Raw genomic sequence first — 18943 nt, 5'->3', positions numbered from 1 at the left:
TAAGGTCAATTAAAAATGAGAAGGTAGAAATGATACGATAGAGTGCTATAATACTATATTTTAATAGTATCCTAGTTAAGGAATCCACTACTTCTTTTATCAGTGTGTCTTTCTGTAGTGGCTTCTGTGTTGCTGTGAAGCTAGAGACTTCGCCACCGGTATTTCATATATCTGCAGGGTCACCCATGGTGGACAGGTTTCAGCGGAGATTTGGGACTAAGATTAGGAAGAAGGATGGGGCCATCCACTTCTGAAAAAATTGGCCAGTGAAAACGTTATAAATACCTGTGAAACACTGTCTGATGTATTACTGGAAAACTTTATTAATACCCTGAAACATTGTCTGATACAGTGCTGAAAGATGAGCCCCTTAAGTCAGAAGGCACTCAAAATAAGACTGGGGAAGAGCTAGTTCTTCAAAGTAGAGTTGACCTTAATGACATGGACGGAGTAAACCTTTCTGCACCTCCATTTGCTGATGGGGCACAATGCAAAATAGGATGAAACAGCTGCAAACATCTACTGATAAACAATGTGGAATGTACAAAGTATGAATCTAGGAAAATTGGAAGTTGTCAGATTGAAGTGGAACACATAAAGATTGATATCCTAGGCATTAAACAGCTGAAATGGTCTGGTTTTGGCCATTTTGAACTAGACAGCTATATGATCTGCTATGCCAGGAATGGCAAATTGTAGAGGAATGGTGGCACATTTATTGTCAAAAAGAATGTTTCAAGATCTATCCAGCAATACCTTGATGTCAGTCATCGGATAATATCCATAAGCCTATGAAGAAGACCAGTTAATATTACTATTACTCAAATTTTTGCACCACTAAAGTAAAGATTAAATTGAAGATATGTATCAACTTCTGCAGTCTGGAACTGATCAAACATGCAGTTAAGTTGTATTGATTATTACTGGTGATTGGAATGTGAAAGGTGGAAGCAAGAAAGAATCACTGGTAGTTGGAAACTACGGCCTTGGTAATGGCAATGACACCAGAGATCACATGATAGAATTTTGAAGACCAATGACTTACTCTTTGCAAATACCTTTTCTCAACAAGAAAAACAACATCTATACATGTGGACCTTACCAGATGGAGTAGAAAAGAATCAGACTGACTACGTTTGTGGAAAAAGACAATGAAGAAGGTCAGTTCTTCAGCAAAAACAAGGCCAGGAGCTAACTGGAACGGGCAATCAACTGCTCATATGCAAGTTCAGGTTCAAGTCAAAGACAATTAAAACAAGTTCACAAACCAAATCTGACCTTGATTATATCCCACCTGAATTTAGAGACCATGTAAAGAATAGATTTGATGCAATGAACACGTGATCCAAAACCAGACAAACTATGACATCAAGAACATCATCCATGAAGAAAAAGCAAAAGGTCATTAAAAAGACAGGAAAGGAAGAAAAGAGCAAAATGGATCTCAGAAGAGACTCTGAAACTTGCTTTTGAACAGAGAGTAGCTAAAGTAAGTGGAAGAAATAACAAGATAAAAGAGCTGAACAGAAAATAACAAAGGGCAGCTCAAGAAGACAGAGTCAATTATAATGAAATGTGTAAAGACCTAGGGTTAGAAAACCAAAAGAGAAGAACATATCCAGTATTTCTTAAGCTAAAAGAACTAAAGAAAAAATTCAAGCCTCAAGTTGAAATATTGAAAGCTTCTGTGGGCAAAATAGAGAATGATGCACGAATCATCAAAAGAAGATGGGAGGAATACATAAGAGTCATCGTGCAAAAAGGAATTGGTCAATGTTCAACTATTTAAGTAGGTGGTGTATGATCAAGAACCAATGGTACTTAAGGAAGAAGCCGAAGCTGCACTGAAAGAATCAGTGAAAAACAGGGCTCTAGGAATTGGTGAAATACCAATTGAGATGTTTCAACAGACAGAAGCACTGCTAGAGGCACTTACTTGTCTATGCCAAGTAATTTGGAAGGCATCTACCTCGCCAGCTGACTGGCAGAGATCCATATTTTTGACCATTCCAAAGAAAAGTGATCCAAGTGAGTGAGGAAATTATCAAATGATATCATTAATACCACAAAACTAGAATTTTGCTGAAGATAATTAAAAAATGGTTGCAGCAGTATATTGACAGGGAACTTGAAGAAATGCAAGCCAGATTCAGAAGAGGACATGGAATGAAGGATATCATTGCTAATGTAACACAGATCTTGGCTGAAAGCAAAGAATACCAGAAAGATGTTTACTTGTTTTGTATTGGCTGTGCAAAAACATTAAACTTGTGGATCATAACAGATTATGGGTAACATTGTGAAGAATGGGAATTCCAGAACACTTAAGTGAGCTTAGAAGGAACTGTACAGAGACCAGGAGTCTGTCTTTTGAACAGAACAAGGGGATACTGCATGGAATCAGGAAAGGTATGTATCAGGGTTGTATCCTCTCACCATACTTACTCAGTCTATATGCTGAGCAAATAACCTGAGACCTGAGGAAGAACACAACATCAGGATGAAGGAGGACTCATTAACAACCTACGATATGCAGACAACACAAATTTGCTTGCTGAAAGTGAAGATGACTTGAAGCACTTACTGATGAATATTAAAGACTTCAGTCTGTAGTATGGATTACACATCAACATAAAGAAAACTCTTCACAGTTGGGCCAATAAGCAATATCACAATAAAGGGGAAAAAATTGAAGTTGTCAAAGATTTCATTTTACTTGGATCCACAGTCAACACCCATGGAAGAAGCAGTCAAGAAACAAAACAACATTGCATTGGGCAAATATGCAGCAAAAGATGTTTTAAAAAGCAAAAATATCACTTGTAGGGCTAAGGTGGGCCTGACCCAAATTGTGGTATCTTTAATCTTTTCACGTGCATGCAAAAGGTGAACAGTGAATAAGGAAGACAAAAGAAGAATTGGTGGCTTTGAATTAGGGTGTTTGCAAAGAATATGGAATATATCATGGAGCGCCAGAATGAACAAATCTGTCTTAGAAGAAGTACAGCCCAAATGCCCCTTTGAGCATATACTTTGGTCATGTTAAGAGAAGGAATCAGTCCCTAGAAAAGAACATCAAGCTTAGTAAAGCATAGTCTTAGCAAACAAGAGGAAGACCCTCAATGAGATGGGTTGAGATTGGGCTCAAACATAGCAATGATTATGAGGATGGCGCAGGAGCAGGCAGTGTTTCATTCTGTCGTAAATAAGGTCATTATGAGTTGTAATCAACAGCACCCAAAAGCAGAAATATAACCCCCCAAGGGGAAAAAAAAAATCAACAGCCATTGATTCGATTCCAACTCATAGCAACCCCCTTTGGGCTGCCAAGGCGGTGAATCTTTACAGAGATAGATTGCCCAGTCTTCATTCCATGGAGTGGCTGGTGGGTTAGCAGTCACTTGCCTTTGGCACTGTACCACCAGAGCTCCTTCAGCAGCAATATGTTGTTGTTGTTATGTGCTGTTGAGTCGGACCCGACTCATAACGACCCCTCTTTGGGTTTCCAAGACAGTATCACTACAGAAGTAGATTGCCCCATCTTTGTTCCATGGAGTGGCTGGTGGGTTTGAACTGCCAGCCTTCTGGTTACCAGTCAAATGCCTTGGGCACTACACTACCAGTGCTCCAACAGCAATATAGATTATTGTTGTTGTTGTTGTTAGGTGCCGTCGAGTCATTTCCAACTCATAGCGACCCCATGCACAGCAGAACGAAACACTGCCCAATCCCATGCCAGGTCCATGATCCCTGCTATACTTGAGCCCATCGTAGCAGCCACCATGTCAATCCATCTCGTTGAAGGCCTTCTCCTCTTTTCTTGACCCTCCACCCTACCAAGCATGGCATCCTTCTCCAGGGAATGGTCCCTTCTGACAACATGACCAAAGTAGGTGAGACGAAGTCTGGCCATTCTCGCCTCCAAGGAGCATTTCGGGTGCACTTCCTCCAGGACAGATCTGTTAGTTCTTTTAGCAGTCCATGGTACTTTCAGCATTCTTCTCCAGCACCACAACTCAAAAGCATCAACTCTTCTTCGTACTTCTTTATTCATTGTCCAGCTCTCACATGCATATGAGGCGATTGGAAATATCATGGCTTCTGTCAGGCACACTTTAGTCCTCAAGGAGACATCCTTGCTCCTCAGCACTTGAAACAGTTCCTTCACAATTGACTTTCTCAATGCTACATGTCATCTAATGTCCTGACTGCTGCCTCCATTGGCATCGATTGTAGAACCAAGCAATGTGAATTCTTTGACAACCTCAATCTTCTCTCCATTTATTGTGATGCTGCTCATTGGTCCAGTTGTGAGAAATTTTTTTCTTTATATTGAGATGTAATCCATACTGCAAACTGTATTCTTCAACCTTCATCAGTAAGTGCCCCAAGTCATCCTCACTTTCAGCAAGCAAAGTTGTATCGTCTGCATATCTCAGGTTGTTAATGATTTTTCCTCCAATCCTGATGCCACATTATTCTTCATATAGCCCAGCTTCTCAGATTATTTGCTCAGCATGTAGATTGAATAAGTATGGGGAAAGGATACAACCCTGACGCACTCAATCTTGATTTTAAACCATGCAGTGTCCCCTTGTTCCGTTCGAATGACAGCCTCCTGGTCAAGGTCCAGGTTCCTTGTGAGTACAATCAAGTGTTCTAGAATTCCCATTCTTCTCAATGTTATCCATAATTTGTCATGATCCACACAATCAAATGCCTTTGCATAGTCAATAAAACACAAGTAAACATCTTTCTGGTGTTCTTTGCCTTGAGCCAAGATCCATCTGACAACAACTACAATATCCCTTGTTCCACGTCTTCTTCGGAATCCAGCTTGCACCTCTGGAAGTGCTCTGTCAATATACTGCTGCAAACATTTTTGAATTATCTTCAGTAAGATCTTACATGCGTGCAATATTAATGATATTATTCTATAATTTCCACATTCTGTGGGATCATCTCTCTTTGGAATGGGTACAAATACGGATCTCTTCCAGTCAGTTGGCCAGGTAGCTGTCTTCCAAATCTCTTGGCACAACCACGTGAGTTGCCTCCAATGGGGCATCCGTTTGTTGAAATACTTCAATGGGTTTTCCGTCAATTCCCGGAGCCTTGTTCTTCACCAATTCTTTCATTGGAGCTTCGACTTCCTCCTTCAGTACCATTGGTTGGTCCTGGATCATATGCCACTTCCTGAAATGGATGAAGATCGAACAGTTCTTTTTGGTACAGTGACTCTTGTATTCCTGCCATCTTCTCTTGATGTTTCCTGCATCATTCAATATTTTGCCCATAGAATCTCTCAATATTGCAACTTGAGGCTTAGATTTTTTTCTTCAATTCTTTCAGCTTGAGAAATGTCGAGCGTGTTCTTCCCTTTTGGTTTTCAAACTCCAGGTCTTTGCAGAGTTCATTATAGTAATTGGTTTTGTCTGCTCAAATGCTCTTTGAAATCTTCTGTTCAGCTCTTTCATCTTGTCATTTCTTCCATTTGCTTTAGCTACTCTCCACTCAAGGGCAAGTTTTAGAGCAATATATAGGTGCTTCAAACTAAATATTTCCAAATTCATTACCTTTTTCTCTCTGAATCTCTTCCATGTTTTCTTTATTTCAGTAAAAAGTCACTACTATTCACTTGATTTTCCAGAATCATCTCACCATTTATTTCCAAAATAAGTTATTGAGAAGTTATTTTACTTTTCTGCCCTGCCTTAACTCTTTTTACTGTATTGTATCCAGTCACATTCATCAATGGAATACCTAGTCACATCACTTCCTGCTTAAAATCTTTTTAGTGATCTGTTGAACTTGACCTTGTACCCTTTCTTCTATCCTCTCTTCTTTCCCCATATTGATTTAAGAACACAACTTGCCTGCTCTCATTCACCTCCACACTTAGATATTGTTGTTTGTGCTTAGAATGCTTTCTTTATTCTGCTGCTTCCCTCTCCCTCCCTTTTTTCCTGCCTGATTTTTAATCATCCCTGATACTTAAGTTTGATATTTCCCCTCTCAAAAACCTTCCATGACCTCTCATTCTCAATTATGTTGCTCATCTTAGGTGGTGGTATAGCTGTGTCATTAGTGTAATTCATTTTTCCTCCACAAGATTATAAATTACTTGCAAGTAGGAGACTTTCTTAGGAACTCTGGTGGCATAGTGCCTAAGGCATTTGACTGCTAACCAGAAGGCTGGTGGTTCAAACCCATGCCACTCCTCGGAAGGAAGGTTGGGCAAATCTACTCCTGCAGTGATACCACCTCGGAAACCCAAGGAGGAGTCACTATGAGTTGGATTCAACTCAAGGGCAGTGAGTTTTGAAGAGACTTTCTTATTTATTGAGTTGCATTGTCTGCCACAGGACCTGACATGTACTAATAGATGCTCAGCAATAATTTACTGAATTAATGATTTTTTAAAAGTACTACATGTAAGTGATATTATAATGACACTTAAAATTTTAAAGACCAAAACTAAAAGAATTGTTTCCTTTTAACTTTTCGAAATATTTCAGCTTGAAGATATTTATTATTTGACCTGAACTTCTGGGTTACCATTCATTCCCCAATAGAATGAGCCTTCCTCCCCTCTATCCCTTCTCAGCCTCACCTTTTGTCCACTTGTATATGTATATATATATGTATGTGTGTATATATATGTATATTTTTACCCATCCCATACAAGTATACATGTGCACCCACTTGAGCCTCAAGGATAAAGTGCATGAGGTAGTTTGTTTAAAATTTGATATTTTATTGCATTTAGCATCTTTTTTCTTTGAAAGTAGTTTCTCTGATCATATATAGAACCTATTCAATTAAAGTATCATTGTAGGAGGAAATGAGTTATATGACTTGATTATTTTTTGGTAAGTTTCCAAATGAACTTTGTAGCTACTGATTTGTCTTTTAAATCCAATCACATTATTAAACTTGTACAGGGGTAAGTAGTTTTTTCTTCAAATAATATTTGAAATTAGTATATTTCGAAATAATGTTCAGCTTTTAAATTTATAGTCACACTCTGACATTTTTGCCATTAAAACTCTCAAATCCATCTTTAGAACCAACTGCTTAAATATGTTTTAAATTTATTTTTTAGAAAACATCAAAGCAATAGTTATTAGATACTGAATGAAATATTACACATGAATATATTTTGTGATGTACTTTCCTCTCTGACTATTCCTAACCCATGGTATTCTAACAAGAGTAGATAGCTTTTGGTATTAGAGAAAAGTTTAATCAGCACATAGAGATCACTAGAAGGTAGTCCAAAATATCTTTAGATCTCACAAGACAAGTATTTAATATTGGCATCATGAATAGTATTTCTAGATAATCAGTTGTCCAGGAGAAGGAATTAGTTAACAGCTGGTTCATTTTATGGTCATACTTATTATTTTGCAGTGGAAACTTGGTTATTTGAAGAGAAATGTCTGTACTAGCAGAAGATGTCTTTTCCCTTTCTCTTTTAATGGCAATTAAAATAACCTGATACATCACAATAGGATATGTTTCATCATTGTATATAATTTATGAAAACTATTGGAAAACTTAATTATTGGATAACGATGTGAGGACTTTGTTTATTTTTCCCTTCCCTTAAGCCAGAGAAGTATACTTCATTCTCATAAACCGGTTCTTCTCTTGATACTCTTATCCAGTTGTGTACCTTTGGCAAAATGGTATATATGGCTCATTCTGGATTGCCTTGCCTTCTGAACTAGAACTGAGAACTATTATACTAATCCTGAGAAAACCCTTACAAAGCCTTTAAACTGAAATTTGCTTTCTACCATGTAGTTCCACTGAGTGTTCTTTCTGTTTGTACCATTTCCTTAATCCCAAGTCTGTTATTTTTACATTTTCCATAGCTATGAATGCAATGTCTATTTGTAGGAAAAAGTGTGCAAAGATAGTTCACTTGATTGTTGTCTTACTGTACATCCAAGGACAAGAGTGTTTAGATGTATTATGTACACTGTTATCAACACAAAATTCAGAATTAATATCAGACTGTTGATAGTTGTCATTTCCATGGTTTATACCACTGTTTAACTTTACCAATTTTCTTCTGAGTACAATTTCAGTATCTTTAAAAATTGTATTTTTATTATTTGTTATGTCTCTATTCCTTAAGAAAGTACAAAAACCTTACTTAAGGACCTAGAAAATATCATAGGATTAGGTAAAATACTGAGAATTTCTTGAAGGCGAGGATTTTATGTATATATATATATATATATATATGTATATATGTATATGTATGTGTGTATATATATCTATATACACACACACATACATACATATACCATCTCTTTTTTTGTGATCTTAAAATATAGGCCAGAGCTGGCATAGTAGTAAACTTCCACTAATTTTCTATGTGCCCAAAATAAATATTATTCATGGTACCTCATTTTGCCCCACCTCAACCATATGTGATATATTAATTACATCTACTCCTCACTTACTTGTATTAATTGACTATCTCATTATCTGACACTTCACATTTACAGCAATAGTAAAAAATCTGACTATTTTTTGAATTAACAACTTAAGTCTAGCAGTAAGAAATGCCAAGGTGCAAGGTGAGATTAACACTGGCTTTGATGGTTAAGATTATGTGTTTGGCTGGTCCATGCTTCTCAGTGATTGGCAGTTATATAATGATGTAATTTGGTGAATATGTAATGATGCAAGGAACTCTGGTGGCATAGTACCTAAGGCATTTGACTGCTAACCAGAAGGCTGGCAGTTCAAACCCACGAACCACTCCTCAGAAGGAAGGTTGGGCAATCTACTTCCGTAGTGATACTGCCTCAGAAGCCCAAGGAGGGGTCACTGAGTCGGGTCTGACTCAACGGCACATAACAACAACAACAACAATTTCATGCTTATTTTATTCATCTAGTTTTTTCATTGCCAGGAAGTGAAAGTTATGGATTAGGCCAAATCAGATATGGATTATACTCCTTGTTTTTGATAACTGTATTTCTCCTATTGAATTTATCTCATTATTACTTATGTTAGACCAAAATAGGAAAATAATAAACTAAAAATACTGCAGTAACTCAAGATGCTAAAAGTTCACAAGAACAAAAGCTTTTTTACCTTAATTTGCTTGATATATCTACTTATTTATTTCTATAAAATTTTAGTTTTCCAAACATTTGAGATACAACGGAGTATTCTCAGGGCTTACTTGGTAAAAGTAGCAGGATTATAAAGATGATAACCTTCATTTTGAATTTCTGTACCTTTTTTTTTTTTGTCTTCATTGTTCTAAACTGGTAAAGTAATAGTCCGTGTAGAAAACGAGCAGTTTACTGTGGCTTTTTAAGATTAACTTCTACATATATTTCTTCATTTATTAGCCACTTGTTTTTATAGTTTTGTTCTTAAATTTGGCATTGTTTCTTTTTTTTTTTTTTTTTCCAATTGTGATTTGGGTGAACATTTACAGAGCAAATTCACTTTCCATACAGCAGTTCACATATACTTTGTCTCATAACATTGACCACAATTTACCACAATGCAGCAGCTCCCCTCCCACTTCCTCCCGATATTTTCCTCTTCCCTGTGTCCATCCCACCATGTGCTCCTGCCCCCTGAGCTGTCTCCCTGTGCATAAGCAGCCCTTCTTTCTTCCATGATTGTTTTCTCCAAGGAGTGTATCTATCTCAGGTAAATGTTCAGCTCATATGCCTGTCTTTTGTTTGGCTGGAAGCCACAGGTATGAGTTCAATTCCAAACCTGAAGGGCAACTAGGGGCCATAGTCTCAGTGGTTCCACCAGGCTCTGTCGGACCAGCAAACCTGGTTCCCCTTTTTTTTTTTCCCTCCAAATGATTTTGGGTTTTGTTCCACATTGTTCTCCTTCTCTATCCAGGATCTCCTATATAGATCCACTTCCAAGTGGTTGACAGTAGTAGCGGGGTACCATCTAGTTCTTCTGGTCTCATAATCTTGGCATTGTTTCTCTGTCATGTATATTATCAATTTTAATGTGAATGTTTTGCAGATTGGCTTTCTTCTATTAAAAGAGGTAAACATTTCAGGAAATGTTTTTATATGGTTAGAATATTGAATAATAAATTAAAATTTAAAAAAATCTTCTATAGTATTTGTCCATTGGTCAATTTTTTTCTATCAAAAAATTTTGCAACTTTACATAGTTTTGTTTATATAAAATCACAATTATTTCAGCTATGTATATGTTGTTAACTTTGGATCGTGAGTTATAAATTAATATTAAACATGTCAGAAGAGTAATTCTTATTAGCATTAGTGATTAACCCTCTCTTTTGTCATTGTGATTGTTTGTCTTAATATTCATTATTTGTCCTTATATCTGGCACTTCAAACTTTATTATGATGAATTAATCTCAGAATGTTTGCTTATATATGATTTTCTGTGCATCAACAGGATTTTTTACATTATAGAAGGTTGACGGTTCAAACCCACCAGCCACTCCCCAAGAGAGAGATGTAATAGTTGGCTTCCTTAAAGATTTACACCTTTGAAAACTGTCTGGGCAGTTCTTCTGTGTTGTATAGGGTTGCGAGGAGTCAGTATTGACTCAACAGCGCTGGGTTTTGTTTTTCTCTTTATTCACATGTTCACTTGAAAATAGTACATAAGTGAAAAAAACAGTAGAATCATCCATTATACCAAATACTTTATAAAGAAGCAATTCAGCAACTATTTTCTTTGGAGCATAGGTTATAGCTTAATTCAGATTATTATTACTTACTATTTTCCCGTAGCGCTCTTTGTCTTATGTCTTAGTATTTTGCACTATTTTAAAGCTTTCTTTGAAAACTTTCAACCTACGCTATGGTTAAATAGCATCATTTCAGAATTTAGCAAGACTTATAGCTTTTCCCTCTCAAATAGATGCAGGAATTGGTCCACTTAACATTTCTGCCTTTTTGGTTTGTTGCTTCTCATATGAAAAGTGTTTTTCTAGTATATTGATCTGTTATAGTAGAAGATATTTTCCCTTTTGGACAACTTTTTGCAGTGTATGGTATGGTATATTCTTTCCACAATATAATGTATTACTTTTATTTTTTTAATTTAGGAGTGTCTGCCGTTTCTTGACAAAAATGGCAACCAATGATGCTATTCTGAAGAGACTGGAACAGAAGGGGGCTGAGGCAGATCAAGTTATTGAGTATCTTAAACAGCAAGTTGCTCTTCTTAAGGAGAAAGCAAGTAAGAAAATTTAAAATTTTCTAAGGTGATACATTGAATCTATATATTAAGAGAGCAAAAACAGACCTGTTTACCACGTAAGTTACTACTAAATTGTTTTGGTGGTAACTGTTAGATTGTTTTTATTTCTTTAATTTGGCTGGGTATATGATAATATTCTAGGATTAAGATAAATTGGAAATGGTATATAGTGAATATATGAAATTTATATGTATGTATATATGTATATGCAGTTGACCCTTGAACAACATGGGTTTGTACTGCACGAGTCCACTTACACATGGATATATTTCAAGATATGGATCTTAGTGATAATCAAAAACTAATAGGTACCACACCAGACCAATTGAAAGATGATTTGATGGAGATGAGTGCTTCCAAACCGTTGCCAGACTATGAGGAAGAAGACATAGAAGAAGCAGTGCCAGAAAACGAATTGACATTAGACAATCTGGCAAAAGAGTTCTGATTATTCAAAACTGCTTTTGACTTATTTTATGACATGGATCTTACTATGATACGACATGAACTGAAACTAAAATAAACAGTAGAAGAATTGTTACCATGTGCAGTGAATTGCTTGATGTGGCCCTCCTAGCCATTGTCCTCCATTCAGTGTTGTATTGTAAATCCTATTATCTATGCTTGTTTGCGATGGTGTAGTAGTTAAGGTCAGTTGTCAACGTGGCTGGGCAGCTGGTAGTAGTCATCCCTTATGATGGCTGGCAATTGGCTCTATGCCACTGAGTAACTGCTGATTATTAAAGCCATCCACTTGGGCTATTTCTGTTGGAGCAACACAAGTGGGATATATCTTGAGTCCCGCCTTGCTGGAGGGTATAAATCAAATCACCACCTTTAGCTTCCTTGAGGGTATACCTATGAATCCTCTGGGAAGGCTCACCCTCCTCCTGCTCCAGTTCTGTGTTCGGGCCATTGTCACATCACCCCTGGATTTGGGACAGCAGCTGTCATCTAATCTGCTGATTGAGATTCATCAAACCCCGAGAATTGTAAGACCTACTTACAGACCTGGGACTTGCCAGCCTCCACCACTACTATGTGAGATGATCCCTTGGGTGTCTGTGAGTTCTCTGAGGCATTACAGCAAAATACAGACCCCTAAGACATGGGAGATTACTGAAAGGAGGGGGAGGAGTTAACATCTGAAATGATGGAGTGGCACTATAGTTTGGACATTTGGGACATTGTTAACCTCCACCTCTTGGGGACCGGCCTTGTGCTGATCTTTCTAAGAGAAGTTGTTCAAGCACCATGTAAAAAACATTTTTAGAGAAATAAAAGTCAGAAATTGTGATGTATTTCCGTAAAGTTACACTGAGTGGGCCTGCCTCTCCTGTTGTCTCTTTGACCTTTTCCACCTCTTCTGCTTCTGCCAGCCCAAGACAGTACAGGCAACTGCCCTCCTGTTCCTCCGCTTGCTCTGAGAATGAAGACCTTTATGGTGATCCACTTCTACTTAATGAATAGTAAATAATCATCATGCCATACAGTTAATAAACTTAATCTGTTCTGTATGTGAGTATCTTCATGAGAAAAATCTAGTAACTATATGACAAGAACTGTATTCCTCACTGCTGTCAAGTCAATTCAACTCATAGTGATCCCTCTTTGGGTTCTGGAGGCAGTATCTCTGCGGAAGTAGATGTTATCAGCAAGGCTTCCAGTCAACAGTAGGCTCTTAGTTGAAGAGTCACAAGTTACATGTGGGTTTTTCGACTGTGTGGAGGGTTGATGCATTTAACTTTCATGTAGCTCAAGAGTTAGTTGTGTAAAACAATGTGTTATTTTAAGACTTCTAAAGGAAGATTGTAAAATAAATAAATTGGTATAGAATTAGACCTTAGAAATGAAGAAAATTAAGTAAAAGTATTAAGTTGACTATCTCCTCTAAATTTGCATAGAAGAGATACTTTCTATTATTCTCTGTTGTTGTTGTTATGTGCTGTTGAGTTGGATCCGACTTAGTGACCCCTCTGGGTTTCCAATGAGGTATCACTATGGAAGTAGATTGCCCAACCTTCCTCTGAGGAGTGGCTGGTGGGTTTGAACCACCAGCCTTCTGGTTAGCAGAGCCTTAGGCACTATGCTACCAGAGCTCCTATTATTCTCTAGTAAAGTGTTTTCTGAGATGATTTTTACTGGAAATATTTCTCTGTTTTACTTAGATACTGTTCTTATGTACAAAAATACTAAACTTGAATTTCTACCATTAAGACTTAGGCTGGTTTTGATTTATTATTATTTTCTTTCTTAATACTGAATTTTCTCAATACCCAGTGTTAATGCCATAATGAATATTCCGGAGAGTGATATCATCACTAATAAAAATAAATACCTTTCTCTCCTATGTAAGACTACCAATGACTTACAAAAGTTCTACATTTGCTGTCTTAAAACTTTTCCCTTTATCTTAAAATACCATTTTCATTATTTAGTTTTTATATTGTTTCCAAGGGTTTTTCTTATTATTTTCATTAAAATTCTTATTATTTCTTTATCTCTTTTAATATTAGTAACATGAAACACTCATAAAAATCTACCTCACGTATCTTCATTTTGTGAGAAATCTAGTTGAGAATATTACCATTAACCATAGTGACAACTAATTTTTAGAAAAAGATCCTTATAATTCAATTAAAAATAGCATTTGGTAAACAGTTATTAAAGAATCTAGGTTTACTGTGGTTATCTAATTAGGTTCAAGATATTTGGGTCTAGGTCTTTGACTAAAGACCTTTATAACTTTGAGCATGTAATGTAATTTTTATATATACATACATATGTACATATATGTATGTATATACATATGGATATATATGGCACTCTGGTGGCATATACTGAGTAATGCATTTGGTTGCTAACCAGAAGGTTAGCAATTCAAACCCACTAGCTGCTCCACTGGAGGAAGATGAGACAATGTACTTCTGTAAAAGTTTGCAGCCTCAGAAACCCAGTGGGGATCGTTATGAGCCTTAATGGACCGGATGGCAGTGGATATGTATATATGATTTCTCGTTAGTAAGATGAAGTGATTGGAGATGATCAGTACTTCTCTGTAATATAGGATTTATTATAAACTAAATTCTTTCTCATATGGGTGGACATTTCAAACCATCTTTACTAACATTTCACTTTTGCAAATTAAATAAAAATAACTTTTTTTTTGCTACTGCATACTCTTCACCTGTCTCATTATTCCTTGGTATACTATCTTAATGGTTCTAATTTCCCCTATTTTACAGTAAACATTTTGTGACGTTCATTTTAGTATCCTGTCAAAAAATATTTTAGATGAAATAACCTACTTAGGCACATAATTTCAAAATAGCTGATATGTAATATTAACTTTATATGCAATACAAAGAAAAAATAAAGTGATTTATAGGTTTAAAATAATGTAGGCAGTCCTCACTAAGGATGTGCTCCAAAGACCAACTGGCTATGTGAAAATCAGCGTTATACAGAAGGTGAGCAGCCAAATGCTCCTCAGGCTCCAGTTGTTTCTGAGTCAGCCAAGTGGGGCTGCTCCCTCCCCTGCAGCTGCTCTCTGCAGCTGGTTCATCTCTGAGCCATGACTTCTGTACTTTGGGTAGACAGATAGGCTTGTGCCATTTCAAGCCACAGAGCTACTTGGGTCAGGATTTGCGGCCTATAGGGAACAAGCCCTACCCTATCCCACACAGCATTTTTGCTCTCTTCAGAAACTCCCACTCACCAGACTGGCCCCAGCGCCGCCAAGCACACAAATGGCAGAAATGGGTTCTGTGGCTAAGTGACCACCACGCATCTTTTTTTTTTTTTTTTTTTTTGCCCCTCTATCACCTTCTTGCAGATTCAAAGGCAGCTCCACTCAGACAGCAGGGCAGCCACCAGACTGCAGGCCTAGTTGGGATTCAGTGAGGCCCTTTATCGAGGCCCCAGAGAATGGATGCAAGTTAATAGGCAGAGGACGCTTTTTTTTTTCTTTCTCTCTTACCTTTAGATTCACATTTATGACTAGGAAGAGAGGTGGAAATTGAGGAATCAAGAACTTAGGACTCAAGAAGAGTAGTACTCTCGCACTCATAACACATGGGTCCTTACCAGGGTTTAAGATGATTTAAGCATATATTTTACTGTTATAAATGTGAAATGTCAAATAATGAGATAGATAAGTGAAAGAATAAGTGTTTAAATAAATAATTTATAAATAAGTAATATGACATTTAATTAAAATTTGTACTTCATTAAATGCTTACGTAGGACAGTACTGCCAGACATAAGGAGGGAGGCATGATTCATATATGTAGAATCCATGAAAGGGTCAGCTGTGACGCCAGCTGATACAGCTGTGTTGTATTCAGTCTGCATTACTGTACACAACTTAGACATACCATGGCCAGCTTTCTATGATATATTTGATTTTTTTTAATAATCTGTTGAATTTTTGATGAAAATTTACACAGAAAAGTTAAGTTCCTATTTGATAATTTCCACACAAATTTTTCTGACACATTAGTTACATTTATTACAATGTGTCAACATTCTCTTTAATTGTGTTCAATTTGTTCCTTTTCCGGTATTCTAGTTTTCCTGCTCCCTTATCTTCTCATCTTTGGTTTTGAATGACTGTTGACTTTTTGGCCTCATACTGATGTTTTTTAAGTAGGGCACTGATCTTACAGATAATATCCTTTATTTTGTGTGCTGCTCTGCTGATTCACTGGAAGGTTATCTCAGGATAGCCTTGGTCTAGGTTTAAAGAATGCCTCAGGGAGTCATCTGTTCTCTGCTGTTCTAGTTTGTATAGCCTTTTTTGTTTTTTTTTAATAAGAATTTGAGCTCTGCTCCATATATTTCTCTTATTCTACTGGGGACCAACTATTGTGACCCTGGCCAGAACAGTCTGTAGTGGTAGCTGGACACCATCTAATTTTTCTGGTTTTGGGGTAGATGAGGCTGTGGCTCATACAAACTTGTTTCTTTTTTGCATTTTGGTTACCTTCTTACTGGTTTGCTCCTGAAGAGTAAAGACCTATAGTGTGTCTTAGATGGCCAGTCACAAGCTTTTTTAAGACCCTAAACACTACTCACTTCAGTAGGATGCAGATGATGATTTCTTTGAATTAGGCTATGCCAATTGACTGTGTTTCCTTAAGACTATGGTCCTAAGCCTTCAAATCCGGAAAACCAATGTTGGAAGGTATTCAGTTACATCTGAAGAGTGTCTGTATTTATGACTTCAATGAATGTATGTGCCTACACCTACATATTTGTAAACATACCTATGTTTATTGTAGGGAGCTCTGGTAGCATAGTGGCTAAGGCACTTGACTGCTAACCCACCAGCTGCTCCTCGGAAGGAAGATGGGGCAATCTACTTCCGTAGTGATCCTGCCTCGGAAACCCAAGGAGGGGTCGCTATGAGTCGGGTCCAACTCAAGGGCACATAACAACAATAACAACAACATTGTGAATGAAGCAATAATGAACATAGGTGTACATTTGTCTATTCATGTTGTTCATTTTAGGTCTCTAGGTATATACTTTGAGTGGGATTGCTGGGTAGTTCTATTTCTAGTTTTTTGGAAAAGGGTCATACTATTTTCCATAGTGGTTGTGCCAATTTACAGTTCTACCAGCAATGGATCAGAGTTCCAGTCTCCCCATATCCTTGTCAACATTTGTTGTTATCTCCTTTTTTCCACCAGTGGCATTTTAGCTGGGGTAATATGGTATCTCATTGTAGTTTTGATTTGCATCTTTCTTGTGGGTAATGATTGTGAACATCTTTTAATATGTTTGTTGGCTGCTTGGAAGGGACTCTTTGGTGAAGGTCCTGTTCATGTCCTTTGCTTGTACCCTGTAACATTACTGAAGTTTTTTATTTGTTCTAGCAGATTTCTTGTGCAGTCTTTAGGGTCTTCCATGTATAGGATCATTCATCTGCAAATAGAGGTAATTTTACTTCTTCCTTTCTGATTTGGATACCTTTTATTTCTCTTTCTTGTTTTAATGCTTTGACTAGGACTTCTAGTACAATGTTAGTGGTGAGAATGAGTGTCATTATCTCTCATTCCCATTCTAGAGGGGAATGCAGCCTTTCTCTGTTGAGTATAATGTTTGCTATTGGTTTTTCATATATGCCCTTAATTTTGTTGAGAAATTCCCCTTCTATTCCTGTTTTACTGAGAGTTTTTATCAGGAAAGTGTGTTCAATTTTATCAAATGCTTGTTCTATATCAATGGATATGATCATATGGTTCTTTTCCTTTTTTAAAAAAATATATTTGGTGGATCACACTGATTGATTTTCTAATGTTGAACCACCCTTGTAATCCTGGTATAAATCCCACTTGATCATGGTGTTCATTAGAATTTTGTTGAGCAAATTTGCCTCTATATTCATAAGGGATATTTGTCTGTAATTTTCTGTATGGTGTGATGTCTTTTACCCTGGCTTCATAGAAAGAGTTAGGTAGTATTCCTTCCTCTTTGTTTTTGAAGAGACTGAGTAGAATTAATGTCAGTTCTTTGAATGTTGGGTAGAATTCTCCAGTGTAGCCATCCATCTGTTCCTGGGCTTCTGTATGTATGTTGTTGCAATGTTTGATGACATCTTTTAGCTCTTCTTTTATAATGGATTTCTTTAAATTTTCTACTTTTGTTTGTGTTAGTTTGGGTAGGTAGTATGTTTCTAGGAATTTGTCCATTTCATCTAGCTATTCACATTTGTTAGAGTACAATTGTTACTGTTTTCGTTTTGTTAAAGTATAGTTTTCATAGTCATCAGTTATGATCTTCTCTATCTCTGTTGGATTGGTTATAATGTCACCTATTTTCGTTACTTCATTTTGTTGATTTGCGTTCTTGTTTGTTTGTTTTGTTTTCTATTTTGTCAATGTAGCCACTAATTTGTCTATTTTATTGATTGTTTCTACTGGCTTTCTGTTTTCTACTTCATTTATTTCTGCCTTTATATTTCTTTGTTCAGGGTAGCTTTTGGCTTCTTTTTCACTGACTTTTTTATTTGTTCAAGTAGTAGTTTTAAGTTAACAATTTTGCATCTTTGTTTTTAATGAAAATATTTATTGCTATAATTTTTTCTCTGAATTTTGTTGTCCCAAATGTTTTGATATATTATGTTTTCAATCTAAGAATTTTTTTAACTCCAGTATTGATTTCTTCTAGGACCCAGTAATTTTTCACTAGTTTATTACTAGTTTCCATGTTTGTTTTCCTTTTTTTTTTTTTTTTTCTGTTGTTGATTTCTAGCTTCATACTGTTATGGTCAGAGAAAATGCTATGTAGGGATTTCAGTCTTTTTAGATTTGTTGGTGATATGTTTTGTGTCCTACCATATGATCTCTTCTAGAAGAAAATGATCCATATATGTTAGAAAAGAATATGTTTTGTTCTGGTGCTGGGAGGAGTGTTCTGTATATTTCCATTAGGTTCTATTGGCTTATGAATTTATTTAAGTTCTGAATATCCTTAGTGATCTTCTTAGATGTTCTGTCTGTAATTGAAAGTGATGTTTTGAAATCCTCTGCTATTATTGTGGAGTTGTTTGTTTCTGCTTTCATGTAAGTCGTTATTTGTTTCATGTATTTTGAAACATTGCTAGTAGGTGCACATATATTTATAATTGTTAGGTCTTCTTACCAGACCGACCCTTTTATGATTATGTAATGTCCTTATTTATCTCTTGTTACAG

General features: G+C 36.5%; 1 protein-coding gene across 1 annotated transcript in view; it reads left to right on the top strand.

The window, feature by feature from the left end:
* Positions 1 to 11102: 11102 nt before the first annotated feature.
* AIMP1 (aminoacyl tRNA synthetase complex interacting multifunctional protein 1) overlaps positions 11103 to 18943 on the top strand; it is a 51840-nt gene continuing 43999 nt past the window's right edge. The window contains exon 1 of the mRNA XM_007948289.2: positions 11103 to 11223. Within this exon, the coding sequence (XP_007946480.1) occupies positions 11115 to 11223 (109 nt within the window). The 5' untranslated portion in view covers positions 11103 to 11114. The remainder of the gene's footprint in view (positions 11224 to 18943) is intronic.

The sequence above is a fragment of the Orycteropus afer genome, unplaced genomic scaffold (genome assembly GCF_000298275.1).
Source record: "Orycteropus afer afer isolate SDZICR_OR568_19922 unplaced genomic scaffold, OryAfe1.0 scaffold00211, whole genome shotgun sequence".
In the NCBI taxonomy this organism is placed as follows: Eukaryota; Metazoa; Chordata; class Mammalia; order Tubulidentata; family Orycteropodidae; genus Orycteropus; species Orycteropus afer.
This window is presented reverse-complemented; position numbering and strand designations above follow the sequence as displayed.